At 45.6% G+C, this 22,156-nt stretch overlaps 2 protein-coding genes across 3 annotated transcripts in view; one reads left to right on the forward strand and one right to left on the reverse strand.

The window, feature by feature from the left end:
• Window positions 1-18,851, forward strand: part of Fancd2 (FA complementation group D2) — a 64,252-nt gene extending 45,401 nt beyond the window's left edge. The window contains exons 33-45 of one of the 2 annotated variants that reach the window (XM_048356225.1): window positions 2,058-2,168; window positions 5,000-5,130; window positions 5,793-5,886; window positions 6,556-6,678; window positions 9,366-9,459; window positions 9,624-9,692; window positions 10,358-10,429; window positions 11,105-11,143; window positions 11,691-11,765; window positions 12,772-12,846; window positions 14,260-14,406; window positions 16,556-16,645; window positions 18,460-18,851. In XM_048356225.1, coding sequence (XP_048212182.1) covers window positions 2,058-2,168; window positions 5,000-5,130; window positions 5,793-5,886; window positions 6,556-6,678; window positions 9,366-9,459; window positions 9,624-9,692; window positions 10,358-10,429; window positions 11,105-11,143; window positions 11,691-11,765; window positions 12,772-12,846; window positions 14,260-14,406; window positions 16,556-16,645; window positions 18,460-18,528 — 1,189 coding nt within the window. In that variant the 3' untranslated portion in view covers window positions 18,529-18,851. The remainder of the gene's footprint in view (window positions 1-2,057; window positions 2,169-4,999; window positions 5,131-5,792; window positions 5,887-6,555; window positions 6,679-9,365; window positions 9,460-9,623; window positions 9,693-10,357; window positions 10,430-11,104; window positions 11,144-11,690; window positions 11,766-12,771; window positions 12,847-14,259; window positions 14,407-16,555; window positions 16,646-18,459) is intronic. The other variant, XM_048356226.1, reaches the window with a different exon arrangement.
• A 1,350-nt stretch (window positions 18,852-20,201) lies between these two features.
• Fancd2os (FANCD2 opposite strand) lies at window positions 20,202-21,237 on the reverse strand. Its single transcript, XM_048356274.1, has 2 exons — window positions 21,141-21,237; window positions 20,202-20,746 (listed from the first exon to the last, which is right to left on the reverse strand). Exon 2 carries the CDS (start codon window positions 20,736-20,738, stop codon window positions 20,202-20,204), a length of 537 nt encoding a protein of 178 aa, XP_048212231.1. The 5' UTR covers window positions 20,739-20,746; window positions 21,141-21,237.
• Window positions 21,238-22,156: the final 919 nt, after the last annotated feature.

The following is a 22,156-nucleotide window of genomic DNA, read 5'->3' on the forward strand; positions in this document are numbered from 1 at the left end:
GGCAATTTAAACACATAGAAGGAAAGGAAATGTGTGGTGAGATAGCATAACACGCCCACTAACATGGCTAAATGAGAGTATGCCAAGTGTTATCAAGAAGGTGAAACAACTGGTATACTCACATGCTGTTAGCAGGACTGTAAAAAATAGAGCTGTAGCTCTAGTGGTAGAGCGCCAGTCGAGCAAAAAAGCTAAGTGAGAACATGAAGTACTGAGTTTAAGCCCGAGTATTGTCACACATATACACACAAAACCCAGTAGTACCATTGGTGGCTTAGAAAATTTTTATGGAGGAAAAGATCTAGAAGTTAGATATTCCTGGACTTTGAAGGTTAAGCAGAAGAATGTGAATGTGTAGAAAAGCAATCTTAAGAGTTTTTTTCATCCAGCCAAAATACAATGAATGCTGTGCTTTAAGAAAATATTTTTGGTGGGGCACAGGTGGCTCATGCCTGTAATTCTACCTAGTCAGAAGGCTGAGATCTGAGGATTACAATTTGAAGCCAGATAGGGCAGGAAAGTCCATGAGACTCTTTATCTCCAGGTAACCAGCAAAAAGCTGGGGGAGTGGAGATGTGGCTCAAGTGGTAAAGTGCCAATTTTCTTTTAATCTATTTTTTTTTTACTTTTTTTTTTTTTTTTTTTGGCCAGTCCTGAGCCTTGGACTCAGGGCCTGAGCACCGTCCCTAGCTTCTTCCCGCTCAAGGCTAGCACTCTGCCACCTGAGTCACAGCGCACAGCGCCCTTTCTGGCCGTTTTCCGTATATGTGGTGCTGGGGAATCGAACCGAGAGCTTCATGTGTAGGAGGCAAGCGCTCTTGCCACTAGGCCATATTCCCAGCCCCTTTTAATCTATTTTTAAAATTGCTATTATAAAGGTGATATACAGAGGGGTTGCAGTTTCATAAATCTGACCAGTACATTCCTTTTGGGACATTGTTACTCCTTCCTTCCTGTCACACAGTTTTTCCCTCCTAGCCCTGCCTACAAGTTGTGTAGTTCATTTTCAGCATAGTAGAGTGCCAATCTTGAGTGAAAAAGCTAAAGGGACAGTGCCCAGGCCCTTAGTTCATGCCCACTATCAGCACCAGAAGTAAAGAAAAGGGGGACTGGGATTGTGACCTAGTGATAGAGTTCTTGTCTAGCATGCATGATTAGGTTCAATTCCTCAGCACCACATATAAGAAAAGGCTGGAAGTGGCACTGTGGCTGAAGAGGTAGAGTGCTAACTTTGAGCAAAAAGAAGCCAGGGACAGTGCTCAGGCTCTGAGTTCAAGCCCCAGGACTGGCAAAAAAAAGAAAAAACCTTTTTGGTAGACTGTATGAGATGAATTAGAAAGGAACACACATACACTGTTAGAAAATATTGCCATGAACGACCCATGTGACAATGAAAAGGGCCTTGCCTAAAGTGCTGGTCTAGACTCGGAGAAGAATAGGCAATATGAAATATAGTCCTCAGACAGAGCTTTCTAGACTTGTTAATGTAGAGGAAGGAATACTTTTTATTTTCAGCATATACCCATAGTGAATTTTTTTTTTTTTTTTGGCCAGTCCTGGGCCTTGGACTCAGGGCCTAAGCACTGTCCCTGGCTGCTTCCCGCTCAAGGCTAGCACTCTGCCACTTGAGCCACAGCGCCGCTTCTGGCCGTTTTCTGTATATGTGGTGCTGGGGAATCGAACCTAGGGCCTCGTGTATCCGAGGAAGGCACTCTTGCCACTAGGCTATAGCCCCAGCCCCACCCATAGTGAATTTTTATGTACATCTTTACATTGACTTAGCAATTTAACAAAACAGGGTTTGCAGAAGACTGACATCCTGGAAATGTAGGGAATGAGGAAATAACACACTGTTAGATCTTTAAGGAAAGACTTTTATTTGGAAGCTCTTCAACTCAGAGCTGTGACTGAATTTGATCCTTGAAACTTTCAGTTCTCTGAAAGTGCTGTTGCCTTGCTGCTGGCACAGGCTGGAGGCTAGGATCCTCCAGTGCTGTCCAAGTGATCTTTTCAAAACCAAGTAAACTACCTAACCACTTATCTTGGCTCTCTTTTAGGAGTGGATTTTTTCACATTGGAAATCGCAGTTTGCTATACTCAGGCCTTGAGGTCCTTGCTAGCCGGCTGAAGCAGATAGAACGGGATCAGCCATTGGAGGATCTGATCAGGTGGGTGAAACTATGTGTCCTAGAGTGTGTTTCTAAGAAACTCTCAGGAACTGGATTGGCAAAATTCCTTTGAGAAATGTTGAGTGTCAGGAGTTGTGAAGAAAATTTCTTTTTTCAGGTTTTTCTTACTGCATGGACTTTTTCACTTATGAATTCTGATAAATTTTGAAGCTTGAAAAAAAAACCTTCAGTGCTGGGAATATGGCCTAGTGGCAAAAGTGCTTGCTTCGTATACATGAAGCCCTGGGTTTGATTCTCCAGCACCACATATATAGGAAACAGCCAGTAGTGGCTCTGTGGCTCAAGTGGCAGAGTGCTAGCCTTGAGCAAAAAACAAGCCAGGGACAGTGCTCAGGCCCTGAGTCCAAGGCCCAGGACTGGCAACAAAATAAAAAATAAAATTTTAAAAATTAAAAAAAAACCTTGACTAGGGGCTGGGAATATGGCCTAGTGGCAAGAGTGCTTGCCTCATATACATGAAGCCCCTGGCTTCGATTCCCCAGCACCACATATACAGAAAACGGCCAGAAGTGGTGCTGTGGCTCAAGTGGCAGGGTGCTAGCCTTGAGCAAAAAGAAGCCAGGAACAGTGCTCAGGCCCTGAGTCCAAGCCCAGGACTGGCAAAAAAGAAAGAAAAAAAGGAAGGAAGGAAGGAAGGAAGGAGGGAGGGAGGGAGGGAGGGAGGGAGGGAGGGAGGGAGGGAGGGAGGAAGGAAGGACCTTGGTTAAATTCATGCATACCTCAGCCTATAAATTTTAATCCTTTTTAAGTAATGTAAAAAAAATCCATCCTACTTAACTTTTTATTTTTATTTTTTGACAGTCCTGGAACTTGAACCTCAGGGCTCAGACACTGTCCCTGAGCTCCTTTTGCTCAAGGGTAGCACTCTACCACTTGAGTCACAGTGCCACTTCTGGCTTTTTCTGTGTATGTGGTACTGAGAAGTCAAATCAGCCTTGGCCCTCAGATCTTAGCTTTCTCAGTAGCTAGGATACAGGCGTGAGCCATTGGCATCCACCTGGAATTTTGATGTCTTTGATTTCTCAAGCCAGGAGCTGGCTTCTGTTTTTGTTTGTTTGTTTGTTTTATGAAAGTGATGGCACAGTTTCCTAGGGAAGATACATACTTCGAGTAGACTGAAATGGGTCATATCTAGGGAAAGAATAACTTGTGTTTTTATTTATTTAGCATTACTAGGGGTTTACCCTATGTCCTTGCACATGCTAGTTAAAAGTTTTACCACTGAACTATTCTGTAGAACAGTCACATGTTACAGAACAAGTTTTGTTTTTCATTTCAACTCTAAGGATAGATCCTAGGGCCTTTTGCATTCTAAGGAAGTGTTCTACCTTGAGCTATATTCCCAGCCCCCTTGTTTTCTTTAAATGGCAAATTTGAACTAATTGTGATTCCTTGTCTTTCATCATTTTCTTGAATTGAAAGCTAAGCATGTATGATACATTACTTTAAAACAAGGAAAAAAGTGGTAAGGTTGCACGAGGCCTATAATCCAGGGAAGCTCAGATTTGAAGATTAGGGTTCAAAGCCAGCCCCAGTAGAAAAGTTCTGTGAGACTCTTAAGTTAACCAGCAAAAGGCTAGAAGTGATCTGTGGCTCAAGTGATAGAGCGCTAGCCTTAGGTAAGCCGTACTTAAGTCCTGAGTTGAAGCCCCAGGGCTGCTCATCCTAGTGAGGAGGTAGAGTAGAAGGATCAAGGTTGGAGGTCTGCTGGGGCAAGCAAGTAGCTAGACACTACACCTCTACCCATAAGCTAGGCCTAGTGGGCATGCTTGTGATTCAAGCCATGCTAGAGACTGTAGGTAAGAGGATTATGCTCCAGGATGGACCCGACAAAATAGAAGACCTTACTTGATTTTTTTTTTTTGGGGGGGGGGGTGCAGTCCTGGGGCTTGGACTCGGCCTGAGCACTGTCCCTGGCTTCTTTTTGCTCAAGGCAAGCACTCTGCCACTTGAGCCACAGTGCCACTTCTGGCCTTTTCTATATATGTGGTGATGAGGAATCGAACCCAGGGCTTCATGTATACGAGGCGAGCACTCTTGCCATTAGGCCATATTCCCAGCCCCAGAAGACCTTACTTGAAAAATAAGTAAAAGCAGAAGTGGTGCTGTGGCTCAAGTGGTAGAGCACCAGCCTTCAGCACAAAGAGGCACAGGGACAGTGCCCAGGCCCTGAGTTTAATCCCTAAAACTGACAACAAAACTAAACACATAAAAGAGCTGTGTTGCGTGTAGCTTAATGATTCAAGAATAGATAGGCTTTCTCTGATAACTTCCTTCCACATTGTTTCTACTGAGTCACTGGGGTTTGAACTCAGGGCCTCATGCTTGCGAGTGTTGTATTACTTGAACGATGCCTCCTGCACGGTTTTATGCTGTTTATTTTGGAGATAGTCTTGAGAACTTTTCTCCCCAGGATGGATTCAAACCTCCATCCTTCTGATCTCAGCCTATCAAGTAAGGTTAGTGGGGGCCAAAAGTGCTTGCCTTAACTCAGCTTTTAAATATTATTTTCATTGCTTCTGCCAAAGCCTTTAAAGAACAAATACTTTATCCAAGATTGCACAGATCAGCTTAGTAACTTGGGTTTCTTGGCACACGTGACAATTCAAGGTGAACATTCCATGGCATCTTTTCTGCCCTGGCTTCTACCAAGTTGCCTGAGAGAAAGTTGGTACTTAATCTCTTGAAAATGAGGGTACTGATTAGGCCGTGCAGTACACCTTTGTAGAGCACTGGCACAACGCCTGTGGTTTTCACTATGTCTTCAGTACATGTAATACTGTTGTGTTTTGTTTCTTGTCTCTCTACAGCCAGAGCTTCAACTACTTGCAAAATTTCCATCACAGCATTCCCAATTTCAAGTGTGGTCTTTATCTCCTCAGACTTCTGATGGTCCTCTTGGAGAAATCTACAGCTCCTGCTCAGAAGAAATTAAAAATTGGTGATGGGTCCAGATCTTCCTTCCTTTTTTGGGGGGTGGGGAGGGGTCAGGAATAGGTTAATATCTCATGTGTATAAACCTGGGACTTTTTATAATTTTGTCCTTTTTTTTCCTAGAAGGAGCTATAACATTTTTTTTTTCCTAGAAGGAGCTATAACATTACGCGGGGTAACTTTGGTTAGGTCAACTGACATTGTATTTTTACTTATTTTAATTGACTCGTTAGTTATACAGGAGGAGTGTTATTGTTACAGCTCCACATTTATACTGTATTCCAATGAGTTTCATCCCTCCCCGCACACTCCCTTCCTATCTCCCAAAATACAGCAGATTTCCTTGTTAGATTTTCATAGGATGACACCATCAACCTTTCTGTGAGTCTATCTGTCCAGGTTGTTTCTAAATGGGGTGAGGGAATTGGATATATTACATCTTAGACTAATGGTTCTACTTCTGGAAGAAGGGGCACTGCAGCAGGAAAATAGTCACTTTTTAAAAACTGCTTGTTAGACTAAGACATTCTTAGTAAACTTCAAGTTCTAATCCTTTTGGCTAAAAAAATCTTCCTTGAAGGCAATAGTTGGGTTATCTGGTCATTTCACGTTATTTACAGCATCCTCATTGATACAAGAGTAAGATACCTTTGTCTTGTTTTTCAACAGCTTCCATGGCCAAACAATTTCTGTGTCAGGTTTGGCCGCATGGGGAGGGAGAGAAGAATGCTGGCTTCAATGACCAACTCCATGACATGCTTTGGTAAGATGTTTGCTTTCCTCCAGTGAGCCCCTTGGCCTTTTTCCATTTTGCCACTGTAACAGCCCCTCATCTGGTCAGGGAGTGAGAAATGACCTTTGTTGGGCCAAGCTTGAAAGTAGTGCAGTAGGTTTCAGTTTTAAATAAACTCACATTGAAATCTGCAGCTGTTAAGATGCTCCAGTTGTGCTTTCTGCCCTCAGCTGTTTTCTTACTGTTCAGTACAGTCAAAAGTGAGTGGTAACCAAGATATGTCCACCACGTCCAAGGTGTCTAACTGTATTTCTGATTGAGTCTTTGTTTACTTGACCCCCGGATAAGTATTTAAAACCTTCATTCTTAAAAGTAAAAGCAGAAGGGGGCTGGGAATATGGCCTAGTGGCAAGAGTGCCTGCCTCATATACATGAAGCCCTCGGTTAGATTCCCCAGTACCACATATACAGAAAACAGCCAGAAGTGGTGCTGTGGCTTAAGTGGCAGAGTGCTAGCCTTGAGCAAAAAGAAGCCAGGGACGGTGCTCAGGCCCTGAGTCCAAGCCCCAGGACTGGCCAAAAAATAAAAAGTAAAAGCAGAAGTACTCAAAGCTTAGTACCTGGCAACATCTCAAGAAAGAGATGGCTTAGAAATTCTGTAACTTGTGTTCATTCTTCCTTAAATGACTCCCTGTGTAGCATCTACCTAGAGCACACAGACAGTGTTCTGAAAGCCATAGAAGAGATTGCTGGTATTGGAGTCCCAGAACTGATCAACTCCCCAAAAGGTGCATCTTCTTCCACGTTCCCTACACTGAACCGGTAAGGGAATGCTGCCAACTGCTCTTTTCCTACAATATAATCACAGGTATAGTTGCCTGATAGCCATCCTTCTCTTTATCTAGTTCTGATACAATTGCACACTGAGAGTCCACTGTACCTTCCTTCCAAGAGAAGGCACTGACCTTCTACCTGTATATCCTTTGGGCCGGATCATGTGGCTCAGTGTGATAGCACATGTGCTTTAACATGTGTGAGGCCTGGGTTTAATCGTCAGTTCTACAAATAAAACAAAGGGCAAGGTCATTATATATCTGATCATGCATGTTTTGATCAGTTATGTCTGTTAATAGTCATAGTTTTCTTAATCTCAGAAAGTCCAGTTTTCTGGGGATTCTTTTTTTTTTTTTTGCCAGTCCTGGGGCTTGAACTCAGGGCCTGAGCACTGTCCCTGGCTTCTTTTTGCTCAACGCTAGCACTCTGCTGCCGGGCCTAGCTCTCCCGCCCGCCCCCCCCCCCCCCCGCACCTCTGCGTGGGAGGGGGTCCTGGGCTTGTCTGCCTCTTCCGTGTGGGATCCATTCTTGCTCTCTCACGCCTCCTAGCCAGTAGAGGTTAATCGCAGAAGCGGGATCCCAATGTAGCCTCAGTTCACGTGTGGTTGCGAGACCCCATGCCCACCAGCCCAAGGAAAGACGCGGGCGCGTAGAAATCTCGGAGAAAGCCTCTGGGGCGTTCTGTTTATTCACATGAGGAGCCAACAGATATACCCCCAAAGGCGGGCACAGGAGAGGGACTGCTGGTTGGCTTTAAGGGCTGTCCCTCAAGTGATGTTAGGGGACTTCCTCTATGGGCGGAGACCCAGCCCCCCCAAGGCCTGGGTTCTGGGGTCCTGGCCATCAGACATGTGCTGGCCCCCAGGGGCGGGGGCTTCTCTTCCTGTTAAAGACAGAAGGGGAGGGGACGAGCTAAAGCCAGCTGTGGCCTCTTAAAGGCACAGCTGTCCCCAACACTCTGCCACTTGAGCCCCACAGCACCACTTCTGGCCATTTTCCATATATGTGGTGCTGGGGAATTGAACCCAGGGCTTTATGTACACGAGGCAAGCACTCTTGCCACTAGGCCATATCCCCAGCCCCTGGGGATTCTTTTTTTTTTTTTTTTTGCCAGTCCTGGGCCTTGGACTCAGGGCCTGAGCACTGCCCCTGGCTTCTTCCCGCTCAAGGCTAGCACTCTGCCACTTGAGCCACAGCGCCGCTTCTGGCCGTTTTCTGTATATGTGGTGCTGGGGAATCGAACCTAGGGCCTCGTGTATCCGAGGCAGGCACTCTTGCCGCTAGGCTATATCCCCAGCCCCTGGGGATTCTTTTTTAAGATAGAGTTTTGCCACGTAGTCCAGGCTGGCCTGGAATCATGGTCCTTCTGCCTTAACACCCAACTGCAGGTGTGTGCCAGCACACACAGTTTTGTCTTTCCAGTTTATATACCACTTTCACATCTTTTTTTTTTTTTTGCCAGTCCTGGGCCTTGGACTCAGGGCCTGAGCACTGTCCCTGGCTTCTTCCCGCTCAAGGCTAGCACTCTGCTACTTGAGCCACAGCGCCGCTTCTGGCCGTTTTCTGTATATGTGGTGCTGGGGAATCTAACCTAGGGCCTCGTGTATCCGAGGCAGGCACTCTTGCCACTAGGCCATATCCCCAGCCCCACTTTCACATCTTTTGTCACTTGATCCTTTCAGTAATTCTGGGGAGTCAGTATCATTACCTGAATTTACTCTTAAGGAAAATAAAGGGTTCAACCGGAACTTTTAAGTGTACATAGGCAATAACGAATGTGGAACCAGGACACATCTTCGCTCTTCTACTTCACTACTCTTTCTATACATACCATCAGACCACCTCCTCTCATAAATATATCCTTTCTAAATCTTTTTTTTTTCCTTTACCCCACACCTTAGTGAAGGTACATTCAGAGAGGGGAAGGAACTTACATTGTGTCCCTTGGCTTCTTCGTAGGAAGTTCTTTCTTTTTTTTTTTTCAGGCAGAAAAGAGTTTATTGGGGGGAGAGAAAACTGCCAGCCCATACAAGATGGAGGCACAGGGAGACAGAAGTGAAGGAAGAAGGGGCTGGGAATATGGCCTAGTGGCAAGAGTGCTTGCCTCGTATACATGAGGCCCTGGGTTCGATTCCTCAGCACCACATATACAGAAAATGGCCAGAAGTGGCACTGTGGCTCAAGTGGCAGAGTGCTAGCCTTGAGCAAAAAAGAAGCCAGGGACAGTGCTCAGGCCCTGAGTTCACGGCCTAGGACTGGCCAAAAAAAAAAAAAAAAAAAAAAAGTGAAGGAAGAAGAGAAAAAAGTGAAAGGAGACCCTAGGAAGTTCTTTCTAGGCAGTGCATCATCAAGTTGGCATGCACACTTAATTGTCCACTTTTTGTTTTGTTTTTTTTTTGGCCAGTCCTGGGGCTTGAACTCAGGACCTGGTCATTTTCCCTGAGCTCTTTTTTGTGTGTGTGTGACTTAAGAAAAAAAAAACTCAAGACTAGTGCTCTGTCAGTCGAACTAAACTACAGCCCCATTTCCAGCTTTTTAGTAGTTAATTGGAGATGAGTCTCACAGACTTTCCTTCCCAGGCTGGCTTCAAATCATGATCCTCAGATCTCAGCCTCCTGAGTTGGTAGGAATATATGTGTGAACCACCAGCACCGGTCTTTGTCCCCCTCTTTCAGAGACACCTTTGTCATCTTCTTCCGAGTGATGATGGCTGAGCTGGAGAAGACAGCGAAAGGTCTTCAGGCTGGCACAGCAGCAGACTCTCAGCAGGTGGGTCAGATGTTTCCCAAACAAGAAACACATTCTGGATTACTTAGAAGTTGCTGATGCTTTCATTTCTTGGGATAAGGGTTTGTCTTGAATGATTTCTTTTGAGTTACCAAGGTCTAGGAGTTTTTTCAAAGAGCACTTGGTTTGATTTCCTTTCTCTCTAGTGGAAGGTGAAAGCTGGGTTGTGTTTTCCCTGGCTCCTGCCCAGTTCGCCACTTGCCACCTGGCATGAGGTAAGCCAGCCCGTTTGAGATGCTGTACGCCTTTGCAGCCTGCTAACCAGATCTGAGGCAGCCTGCTGAGAATAAGGACTTCATATAGAATCAAGCTTTCAGAGAGGCCAGGTGCTGCCTCACACTTGTAATCCTAGCACTCAGGAACGGCATCCAGGCTTAGAGTTCAAGCCCCAGTACCAGCATACAGACACACACACAATCAAAAAAAAAGTTACAGAGATCTGGTGGCAAGTAGTTATGCTGCACAGGGCTTTTAACTACTTGTGTATTACTGAAAAGATTTCTAGACAGATGCCGGTGGCTTATGCCTGTAATCCTAGCTGTTCAAAAGGTTGAGATCTGAGGATTGCAGTTCAAGGTCTGGCTAGACTCCAAAGTCTGTAAGACTCCACTCCCAGCAAAAAGCTGGGTTGAAGACATGTTGTAACTCAAGTGGTAGAATGCTAGCTTACTCAGGTAAGCTCTAGGTCCTGAGTTCAAACACCCATAAAACTAAAAACATGGACAAATAAGCCTCCCTGTAGTATGCTAATGTTTTCACAATATATACAGAAGCGTTTTGGAAGTGCACTAAGATGCCACATCTCTTTGGAGGGATAATAGGAAACTGTAATAGTGAGAATACAATAGAGGTATTTGCTCCTTTCTTTGGCTATCTCCAGATTCATGAAGAGAAGCTCCTCTACTGGAACATGGCGGTTCGAGACTTCACTATCCTCATCAACCTGATAAAAGTGAGTACGGGGACTCCAGCTAACTGCAGAAACTGAGGATCCTTGTTCCTTCTCACCCTCCTTTGGGACCATGTCCTTTTCCCATATTGCCCTGCCCATTCCAGGTATCTACTTTTCTCCCTGGCCACTATCTTGTTCCTTCTCTTCTTTGCCCCACCTATGCCATAACACTTACCATGAGTCATTCCGCTCTCTCTTTGCTCTGAGACCTCAGATCTAAGTGCATTCTCATTTCCAGTACTGAGTACTCAGCTTTTCACACTCTAGGCTTCTGATTATACTAGCCTTTCAGCTTAGACTGTTATTCTCTCTTGTGCTCTGAAATTTTACCTGGAGATTCTTGGAGGCACGCCATTGACATGCCTTCTTCATTTCAGAATTTTCTGCAGTTCCTAAAGTTATAGTTTGCATGATGGGAAGAGGCTGAGGTGCTTGATGGTTTCTTTTTTTTTTTTGCCAGTCCTAGGCCTTGGGCTCAGGGCCTGAGCACTGTCCCTGGCTTCTTTTTGCTCAAGGCTAGCACTCTGCCACTTGAGCCACAGCGCCACTTCTGGCCGTTTTCTGTATATGTGGTGCTGGGGAATTGAACCTAGGTCTCCATGTATACGAGGTAAGCACTCTTGCCACTAGGCCATATTCCCAGCCCTGATGGTTTCTTATCTTTTGCTTCTCCAGGTATTTGATAGTCGTCCTGTTTTACATGTATGTTTGAAGGTAAGAAATTCCTTGGGTCCTGTTCAGTATTTTTCTTTCTGTGACTTATTATGGAGCATGTCTCAGCTGAGGTGAATTGCTTAAGACCCTGCCAACATGCCAGGATACGATCTGTGCTGACAGGTGGTATTTAGAGAAAAGAGTCCCTACTCCAATTGATGACTGCAGAAAGCAGTTTTCTTAAGAGTTTGAAAACTTGTGGTCAGAATCTTAGAATTAGGAGGAATGGCAGCAGCCCAGCTGAATTTGAGCCGTAGTCACCCTCCCAGCCATCTTATTACTACTTCTTGGGCCATGCTCCCGGCCCTTTTTTATGTTATTTTTCAGATATGGTTTTTATTTTGCCCAGTGCCAGCCTCAGAGTGTAATCTTCCTTTTTTATTCTTTTTTTGTTCGGGTACCCAGGCTTGAAATCAAGGCCTTACCCTCTCACATGGCTTCTTTGCTCATGGATGGTTCTGTGTAGTTTAGCTACGCCTCCAGCCACATCTCTTTCTATGTGTGAAAGTCTTTAGTCAGAAATCACTAGTGTGTCTCTTTTTTTCAGTATGGACGGCTCTTTGTGGAAGCATTTCTGAAGCAATGTATGCCTCTTCTAGACTTCAGTTTTAGAAAACACCGGGTAAGAGCTACACACAGGGAGCAAAAACATTCTCTGAAGCACAGAAAATAAGTCCATGATTATCCCAGGGTTGGGCTGAGGGCGGGAGCAACCTGTTGCCCATGTTCTGGTCCACAGTTCTCTAATGCCATGTTACCCTGAGCCATGGCTGCCCACGTGTGAGCATTCCAAAGTAGCCTGGTCTCCTCAGACCACTCTCTTCAGTCTCACCGTTCCTCTACCCCTGATCTGCAGGTGGCTGTTCTGGTAGATGAGAGATGGATAGATAGACAGACAGCCTGAAAGGGAGACCTCACGTGCTTCCTATGTCCAGGGGGAGTCCGAGGGGAAGCAGGGAGTGTGATAGAGGGGTGAAATTGATTGGAATACAGTGAACTGTGTGGAGATACAACAGTAAAATAAAAGAGAAGGGTCTGTATAACTGATATAAACCAGTTTTTTAAAAAAAAAGTTTGTCACTGTTGTGGAATTCTTCATTGTTATAGTGAAAAGTCTTCATTTCATTTAAGCCATGTGACATCCAGAACTACTGTAGTGAAGTAAGGATAGAAACATGAATTCTATTGGTATTTAGCAAATTAGGATTTGCAGTATACACACAATACTTACTTTGTTTCTCTTGATCCTGAAAGAGGGGGAAAAAAAGGTGGTTTATCCTAATTTGCAGATAGAAAAAACGAGGCATGGTAACTATTTAAACCTGCAAACCTAAGGCTGAGGTAGAAGAGGCCATCCTGAGTACTGATCCTTCCTCAAAGAAAAACAACTTTGTAGTCTGTGTCTTAAGACCTTCAGGTTGACACAAGGTACAGACAGAAGAGGGAGCTTGAGAGTTGGGAGCTGGCTACCACTCTCCTATTAGGCCACGTTAAGATGGCTGTTGACAGAGGCTGAAGCCTGCACTTCATCCTCATCCTCTTAGTAGCCCCTGGTTGCAAGGATGTCTTGGCACCTAGAATGAGAGAAGAACATTTGTATACAACATTATGGATATTGTTGGTTGTAGGATGATGTTCTGAGCTTACTAGAAACCTTCCAGTTGAACACAAGGCTGCTTCATCACCTTTGTGGACATTCCAAGGTAAGAGAGGAGCAGCTCATGCCCTTCTAGCATAACCTGCAGTTGCTCTTGGGAGGTCCATGGCTCTAACTACTTCTTTTCTAACCTTGTGTTGGTATTTTGATGTGTGTATGCCAATCCTAAGGCTTGAATTCAGGGCCTGGGTTCTGTCTCTGAGCTTTTATGCTCAAGACTAGTGCTCTACCACTTCAGCCACAGCTCCATTTCTGTGTTTTTTTGGTGGGTGCTGAGAGTCCCATGGACTCTCCTGCCCCAGCTGGCTTCAACCTCAGCCTCTTGAGTAGGTAGGATTACAGGCAAGAGGCGCCAGCACCCCTGCTGTAAAGCATTTCTTACCTGGAGACTATAGGATGCTGCTGGATGTGTCTGCTGTAAAATACTCTAGGTGGATGAGCCTTCCATTAAGTACCAGTTGCTGGAGGCAAGGTGTTCTAATGCCGCCTCCTGAGAGCTTTCAACTGTACCTGCATAGTTCCCAAGAACTAGATTTGAAACATTACAGGGCCTGATGCTTGAAGTGCTCTTACAACTGCTTGAACCACTGTCACCTCTGTCGGAAGGCATACAGAACCCTAGAGTTCTGTCCTTACTGTCACACCCTAGAATTTTCCAAGCCAGTTCCCACTACTCTCCCCCCCAGTCCCAGCTTCCCCCTGCTTCTAAGTTTAGAAATTGAGCAGTGGAACTTTAAGGACTTTCCAAGCCAAACACAACTACTTTCTGTTGTTGAACATTATTCTACTGTCTCACGAATATTTTAGGTAAATTCATGGGTGATGAGTCAACAAGAATTATAGAGGAACTTAGAAAGTGTTGCTGTTATGTCTTATGTCTTTGAGATTGAAGGTCTCGCGTAAGCCATGTCTCTGGCCCATCTTTTTTGCTTTTTTGTTTCTGCTTTTTGCTGTTTTGAAGGTGGAGTCTAGTGAATGTTTCTGCCAAAACTCACTTCAAACCACGATCCTCTCAAGGAGCTAGGGTTACGGTGTGAGCCATTGGTGCCCAGCTATGCTGAAGATTTTTAACTGGAGTACTCTTCCAAACTACTACTGTTTGGTGGACCTGTCTCTGGGCCACAGGGGCAGGTGTTTACTCTTACTGTTCAAAGGGGTGAGGAATTCAGATGTTACTTTTTTTTTTTTTTTGGCCAGTCTTGGGCCTTGGACTCAGGGCCTGAGCATTGTCCCTGGCTTCTTCCCGCTCAAGGCTAGCACTCTACCACCTGAGCCACAGTGCCCCTTCTGGCCGTTTTCCATATATGTGGTGCTGGGGAATCAAACAGAGAGCTTCACGTGTAGGAGGCAAGCACTCTTGCCACTAGGCCATATTCCCAGCCCCGAATTCAGAAGTTTCTTTGTAGAAAATGTGAACGTGTTCTCATAATCCTAAATGAGTGTATTTATGTCCATTCAGATTCACCAGGACACAAGACTCACCAAACATGTGCCTTTGCTCAAAAAAACACTGGAGCTGTTAGTTTGCAGAGTCAAAGCCATGCTTGTCCTTAATAATTGTAGAGAGGCTTTTTGGCTGGGAAATCTCAAAAATCGGGACTTGCAGGTAAGCCTTTGACTTCCAGTGGTCATCTTCCATCTCTTTAAGCCCTGTTCTCCCAATCAGACTCTTTGTAACAGGTCCTGCAGGGAGGGTGGAGGAGGGCAGATGGATAGGGTGACTGAGCACAAATGTGCTGAAGTAATTCATTTGCATATATGAAAACAGAACAGTGAAACCTGTTCAAGTAGCTTTAAAAGTGGGAGAGAGAAAAGGATGGTAGTAGAGGGAGTAAATCGAATCAGGATATGTTGAATGCATGTAAAGAAAAATCACAGCTGGGTTCCTGTGGCTCATGCCTATAATCCTATCTACTCAGGAGGCTGAGATTTGAGGATCTCAGTTCCAAGCCAGCCCGGGCAGGAGAGTCAGTGAAACTATCTCCAATTAATCACCAGAAAACCAAAAGTGGCTCTGTGGCTCAAAATGGTAGAGCACTAACCTTGAGTGGAAAAAGGTCAAGGACATTGCCCATGCCCTGAGTTGAAGCCCCAGGATGGACAAACCAGCAGCAACAACAAAAAAATGTCTCAGTGAAACCCCTTAAGTGTGTGGTCTTTGGGTCATAAATTCGAGGCACTTGGTATTGCGTAAGGGCTCTGCTCACAAGCCACAGCTCTCATCCCAGGTGAGAAAGGTAAGCAGGGGCACAGATAGAAGCAAGTGCCGGATCACAGCCACCTTTCTTTACTGCCAGAGGGGGGCACTTCAAAGCAGATTCATGATGACATTTTTATATATGAACAAACTTTTATTTGGTTATTTAGAATATTTCCCCTATATCAGTATCCCAAAATCAATATGTCTGCTGAGCACTTTTAGTTTCTCAGCTGTGTGAAGTCTTGTGTCACTTAAATAAATGCTCTGTAGTTATGACGTTTTCACTGAGGGCCCAGCTCCTTCTCATTCATGTGTGTAATGTCTGAGGATTGGCAGTGGAGCTGTGGCTGAAGTGTTAGAGTACAAACAGGCTCAGGGACAGTGCCCAGGCCCTGAGTTCAAGCCCCAGGGCCAAAAAAAAAAGTCATATCTGAGGGTGGTTTTTTTGTTTGTTTTTTTTTTTTTTTTTAACTGAGACAGACATTTAAACTCAGCCTTGAGCACTCTGGCCTTGGTTCTTTGGCACTCTACCACTTGAGCCACAAGACTCCTGGCTCCCCCTCATCTCACAGCTCCCCATTCTGGGGCTGGAACTCCATGATTGGTGCTCTGTCAGTTGAGCCATGCTTCTAGTCCAACTTTTTGCTGGCTAATTGGATGAGTGTTTTAGACCTTCCTACCTGGACTAGACTCAAGCTATAGTCCTACAGGCTGCAACCTCCTGAGTAGCTGGGATTACAGGTGTGAGCCGCCAGTGCCCAACAGCGTGTGTGTGCTTGCGTGCGTGCACATCTACATCTGCACGTGCCAATACAAGGGCTTGAAATTGTCCTGCGCTCTTGACTTGGCTTTTCTTACTCAAGGCTGAACCACATTGCCACTTCTGGATTTTTGCTCATTAATTGGAGATAAGAGTCTCTTGTATCTTTCTGGTTTGAACCACGATCCTTAGAGCTTAAGATAGGACTTAGATCTGAGTAGCAAGGATTACAGGCATAACCCACAACAAAGTTGTATCATTTTATATGTGGAAAGAGTAGTCCACAGAGATTATTTCCTTTCATCAACCTTATGATGTTGAATCTGTTTCCTTGAGAAAATTGAAACTTCGAATGTAGGCCATTTAGTAATGAGTAGAGCTAGTGTTTGCGTCCAGACAGCCCTAATCCAGAATTGGTGTTCTTGAGCAACTTCATTAGATTGTTTTTTAGCTTTATTGTTAGCTGTGTTGGTGCCTGTGTGTCTTAAGATATTAGGAAAATTTTAGGCCCATATTCAGTATTTACTAAAATTCTCCAGAACAATGTGGCCTTGTGAAGTCTAGTGTGATGTTAGAATAAATACACGACAACAATGGATCTTTTGCAGAACTGCATATTATGTGAGCATCACAGGCTGGGGTTGAACATGACCCCTTCTCGACAGGATGAACCATTACTTGGTGTCCGCATTTTGAATGTCTGTGAACTCACCACCACCTCCCCCTCCCTCTCCAGTTCCCTCTACCAAGTGTGCATATGTGATCTTTACATTGTGTTCATCTTTTCACGTTTAGGGTGAAGAGATTTTGTCCCAGAATTCCCAGAGGATCTTCACAGTGGAATGTGAAGATGGCAGGACAATCCGTATCTCCCAGAGCATGGAGGTTTGTCTGAAAGGGCATCAGGCTTTGATTGGTAGCAGGTTTCAGATGTAACCCTGTTCTGTGTCCATCTCCACCTGTCCATATCATCGACGGATGTCTAGAGTACAATCTGTTCTAAAATCTCTATATAAACAGTTATACAATCTTGTGATCACTTGGAATAAATAACTCAAGCTGTGACATATATTACATAGTTGAAAATTCTCTTCCAGAGAGGTGAAAGCTGGGTGCTGGTGGTGTACGCCTGTCATCCTAGCTTTTCAGGAGGCTGAGGTCTGAGGATCATAGTTTAAAGCCAGCCTGGGCAAGAAAGTTCAGAAGACCCTTATCTCCAACTAGCCACTCACAGAACTGGAAGTGGAGTTGTGGCTCAAAGTGGTAGGACAAAAGAACTCAGGGACAGATCCCAGGCCCAGAGTTCAAGTCCCACAACTGCCCCTCCTCCCCCCCCGCCCCGCACGCAAAAAAAAAAAAGATGAAATAGATGAAATGTAGCTCAGGATTAAAAAGAGAAAGGAGGAAAAAGGGAGGGAGAAAGCTAAATATAAATGTGGGTTTATATATTTTTTCCATAATTCAAGTGAGTTCTGGATACCGAGAAGTTCAGATGAAAGAACCTCTGCTAAGATAACAAAAGAGTGCCTCACAAGGCTCTAAGCTCAAAACTGTCCTACAAAGAAAAAAGCTATGCCCGGTGCTAGGGATTTAGTTCAGGGATATGAGTGCTTACATTTTTGCATGTTTGCATGTCTCTGGGTTCAACCCCCTGGGATTACAAGAAAACCAAAAATAAGGGCTAAGGGTCTAGCTCAGTGGTAAAGCACTTGCCTAGTTCGTGTGAAGCCCTAGGTATGGTTCTCAGCCACACAGACACATAAGCAGACAAAAACCAAAAATGAAATCCAGGCAACTTTGGTGCATTTGCAGGATGAGACTCAGTCGATGTTGCCGGCCCTCTGTGGCCTTGACTTACAGCTCAAGAAAAGTGACCGCTGGGCCTAGTGGCACACTTCTGTAATCCTAGCACACAAGTTGTGGTGCCAGGAGAATCAGCGAGTTCAAGGTCAACCTGAATAGCTTTTCAAGGTATTTTTGCCAGGCTAGAAGTGTGACTCAAGTGAAGGAATATGTGTCCAGCAAGTCAGGCAGGCCAAGTTCAAATTCAGTACCACCACTCCTTCAACAACAACTAAATGATTTATGTGTGTGTGTACCCGCGCACACACGCGTGCAGGTGCGTGTGCACCTGATCCTTGGGCTTGAGTACAGGGCCTTGGTGCTGTCCCTGAGCTGCTTTGTTTCCTCAAGGCTAGCGCTCTACCACTTGAGCCACAGCTCTACTTAACAGCTTTTTTAGTAATTTATTGGAGATGAGTGTTCATGGACTTTCCTGCCTGGGCTGGCTTTGAACCACGATCCTCGGATCTCAGCCTCTGGAGTAGCTAGGATTACAAGTGGGAGCCACCACTTGGCTATCATTGGTTTTTTGGGGTTTTTTTTGGAGGGGAGGCAGTCCTGGGGCTTGGACTCAGGGCCTGAGCACTGTCCCTGGCTTCTTTTTGCTCAAGGCTAGCACTCTGCCACTTGAGCCACAGTGCCACTTCTGGCCATTTTCTATATATGTGGTGCTGGGAAATCGAACCCAGGGCCTCATGTATATGAGGCAGGCACTCTTGCCACTAGGCCATATCCCCAGCCCCCATCATTGGTTTTAACAATGTAAACATAATAGCCATACATCTGTGAGGGGGGTGTTGGAACTGTGTGAGGTCACCCAGAGTAGCCTGTAATGCTCACTTTTCCTTTTCCGATAGGATGATGATGTTGACGTGAGTGATGAAGAGCCCCAGGGCGGTGATGAGAGTGGAGACACGTCTGACTAGCTAGGCTCAGGGAGGCTGCTCCTCCCCATCTCGGCTCTGTGCAATCTGCTTTCTTTCGATTTGGAAGCGTCTTGTTTGTCCTTCACGAGGATGTTTTATGTCACTAACTTAAGCGTTTCGTGGTTTGTCTAACCCCATCCGAGTTCTTGCCCAGTACTGCAGCGCAAGGTCACTGTTGGTTTGGATAAACAATGGCAGTACTGTTTGCAGATTAAAACCCTCTGGAGTTAGGGCTTTGGGCTTTGGGTGTTGGTGTTCAAACTGATTTATCCTAGAATTTAGGTGTATACCTGCTTTACAAATAAATGTTTTTCTAACTTTTACCTTAACTACCTCGTTCTATTTCTAGGCTTCCCTTCATACTCAAGGATTGAGTAAAATTGACTTAAAAGATTGTTCAGAAAGAAGCAAATGACTGGCGCTAACATAGTTCTCCCACCAACACTACTAGTTCCCTACTATCTGGACCATTTTCATTTGTTTGTGACCTCTCTAAGTCAGTGCCAAAGAAAGGCAAAAGAATTTTGACTGCTTTATGACTATTACTACTAGAAAATGAAGAAAATGTATCATAACGTTTATGCTGACAGTATCTATACATACAAATTTGTTTTTACATTATTTAGAGATGCACCTCCATTCTAGTTATAAGTGATCCTGGGACTTGAACTCTAGCCCTGGGCACCGTCTCTGAGCTTTATTGCTCAAGGTTAGCACTCTACCACTTGAGCCACAGCTCCACTTTCAGCTTTTTGGTAGTTTGAGAGAACAGTCTCATGGACTTTTCCTGCCTTGGCTGGCTTCAAACTGCTATCCTCAGAGGGTCTCCTGAGTACCTAGGATTATAGAAGTGAGCCACCAGCATCTGGCATGAGCCACTTGTGTGTGGTTTCATAAAGACTTTTGAACCCTTTATTATCTGGCAAACTAAAATCTATACATCCAGAAATGTATACATGTGGCTTAGTGGTAGAGTGCTTCCCTAGCATGTTTAAAGCCCTGGGTTTGATTCCTCCATACCACATAAACAGAAAAAACAAAAACCCAAAAACAGAAGTGGTACTGTGGCTTAAGTGGCAGAGTACTAACCTTGCGCAAAAGAAGCTCAGGGGCAGTGCCCAGGCTCTGAATTCAGGCCCCAGGACTGGTGGAAAAAGAAAAGAGGGCTGAAAATAATGGCTTAGCAGTAGAATGCTTGCCTTGCCATGTATGAAGCCCTGGGTTCGATTCCTCAGCACCACATAAAAGAGAAAAGGCCAGAAGTGGTGCTGTGGCTCAAGTGGCAGAGTGCTAGCCTTGAGCAAAAAGAAGCCAGGGACAGTGCAAGAAAAAGGCTATATATCCCTTTTCTTGACATCCTGTCCCCAACTCATTGTCCTTGGTGTTTGAAGTGAGATCACACTAGGCCTGTTGGTTTATATGGTTTAATTGCTGTCACACATACATATCAGTGCTAGCTTGACTCTCTTTTTAATGGTGGTTTGACTGTCCAGTAGAAGCGTCCTCCCTTGCTCTGTACCACTGGCCCTGCTTTTGGAGAGCAAGGGAGGAAAGGGGGCTCCTTAGTTGTCACTGCTTGGCAGAAAAGCAAAGCGTCTGGGGCGATATCACCATTTCATCCAGGTCCACGCCAGAGGGTGTGGTGTGAACATATGCGCGTCGGACGGGGCCCTTTACTTGGAGTGTTGCAAAGCAAAGGTGCACTTCTTGTAGGTTGCATACAGCAAGAGGATAGAGCGCAGCATCTGTTTGCACATCGTCACCGTCATCTGGATCTGAGGCTCCTTGAGGCCCGTGGGCCACTGGTGCTCCCTGCTGATGATTTTGCAGAAGGCTGACTTGTCTGAGACCCGGAAGGTCCCCGTCCACTTGGGTGGCTGGGCCGTGATGACCCTGCCAAAGACAGAATCCACTCCACTGAGCCGGACAGGCTGGGGCTTCCTCACCGGGCCCTTCTTGCTGTTGATGATCCGGAGCTCTGATGTGTGGCACGGTAACTTGGGACTGACTCCAGCTTCCAGGAATGGGGTGTCTAGCACTAGAGTGACCTCTTGAAAGCACAGCTGCACTTCCAGGTCAGAAGGGGTGTGCGCAAAGCAGGGGGAGCCTTTAAAGGGGTGCTTGGAGGAAGGGGTGGGTGTCGTGTGCCGCAGCCATTGGAAGCTCTCATCCAGTGGGGTCCATGGTGACCACAGCTGGTATCCTGCCATTGACAGTCCTAAAGGAGAGGAATCAAACATGGAATTGCCCTGCCGTGCTCTGGGTAGGGGCATGGCTATGAAAATGGATCTCCTGTTTCATGAATGATGCAGACTTTCGTGGTGGTTCCCCCTGAACAGATTCCAGGAGGTGCTACCGTAGTAGTGGGGAATGGTAAATGCTCTATGCATACAAAAGCCTCATTAAGCCACCTCACACCCGTTGTCCCAAAGAGGAAATGAACGTGTCTGCAACGGGCTGTCCCATTCACCCTTGGGACCTATGCCATGTGGGTAACTGCTAATGACAGCTCTGATGTCTCTGGGGTGGCAAGGTCTGCTGAGACTGATGAGAGACCAGCAGTTTGAGGTTAGAAGAAACTCCATGTCCTCGCGCCTCTTAACTCCACGTACCTCCCGTCAGTGGTTCCGCATGTCTGTCCTTTGCATTGGCAGCTTGCACATCATTGGGGAATTGAGTAGGAATGCAAATTCTTGGCTTCTACTTCAGGCCTACAAAATCAGGAAGGAGGGGTGTGCCCAGACATCTCTGCACCTAGGCCCCCCAGGGGGTTCTGTTGCACCTTACCTTTGAGGTAAGAGGTAAGGTGCAACGCTAGCTTTTGAGCAACTCTGGCTTTCACTGTTCATTATGGAGACAGTCTCCTGTTGGCCCCTGTGTTTTCTAACAAAAGACAGTAGCTCTCAGAGCCCTGGGCAACTTATTTTGTTCTACCTCAGGAGTTACATAGCCTTGGAGGAGAAGTTTACAAAGGCCAGTCTTCAAAACGCACTGGTTGCCCTTCTCCCTCAGAGTTTTGTTTTGTTTTTGGTGCTGTCCCGGACCTTGAACTCAGGGCCTGGGAGCTGAACTTTGTTGCTCAAGGCTAGCCATCTACCTGCCCCTTGAGCCACAGCTCCACTTTTCAGCTTTTTTTTTTTTTAATGCTCAATTGGAGATGAGAGTACCACAGACTTTGTTTCCCTGGCTGGCTTTGAACCAAGATCTTCAGATCTCAGGCTCCCGAGTAGCTAGGCTTACAGCCATGAGTTACTAGTACCAGGCCTGTTGTTTTGTTTTGAAATCTATGAGAAACCCAGTGGTTAGTACTTGGTAGTACTGCCTCCCTCTCCCACAGTTGCAATCAGTGCCTCAGCTGGCTTAGCAGGCACTCGACCAATTTAAGTTCTACTTCCAACCCTTTAGTTTGCCTGAGGCCTGCATCCTAGACCGTGATCCTTATTCTTCACATCACCCATGAAATTGGGCTGGTAGGTGTGCACCACCATCCATCCTCAGGTGTTGTTGTTGTTGAGATAGAGGGGCCTTGAAAACTTCTTTCTCAGGCTGGCTTTGAACTACGATCCACCTGACCTCGGCCTCCCTCTCTGGTAGCTAGGATTACTGGTATGGGCCTTGCTTTTTTCTT

This window comes from Perognathus longimembris, chromosome 10, assembly GCF_023159225.1.
Source record: "Perognathus longimembris pacificus isolate PPM17 chromosome 10, ASM2315922v1, whole genome shotgun sequence".
Lineage (NCBI taxonomy): Eukaryota > Metazoa > Chordata > Mammalia > Rodentia > Heteromyidae > Perognathus > Perognathus longimembris.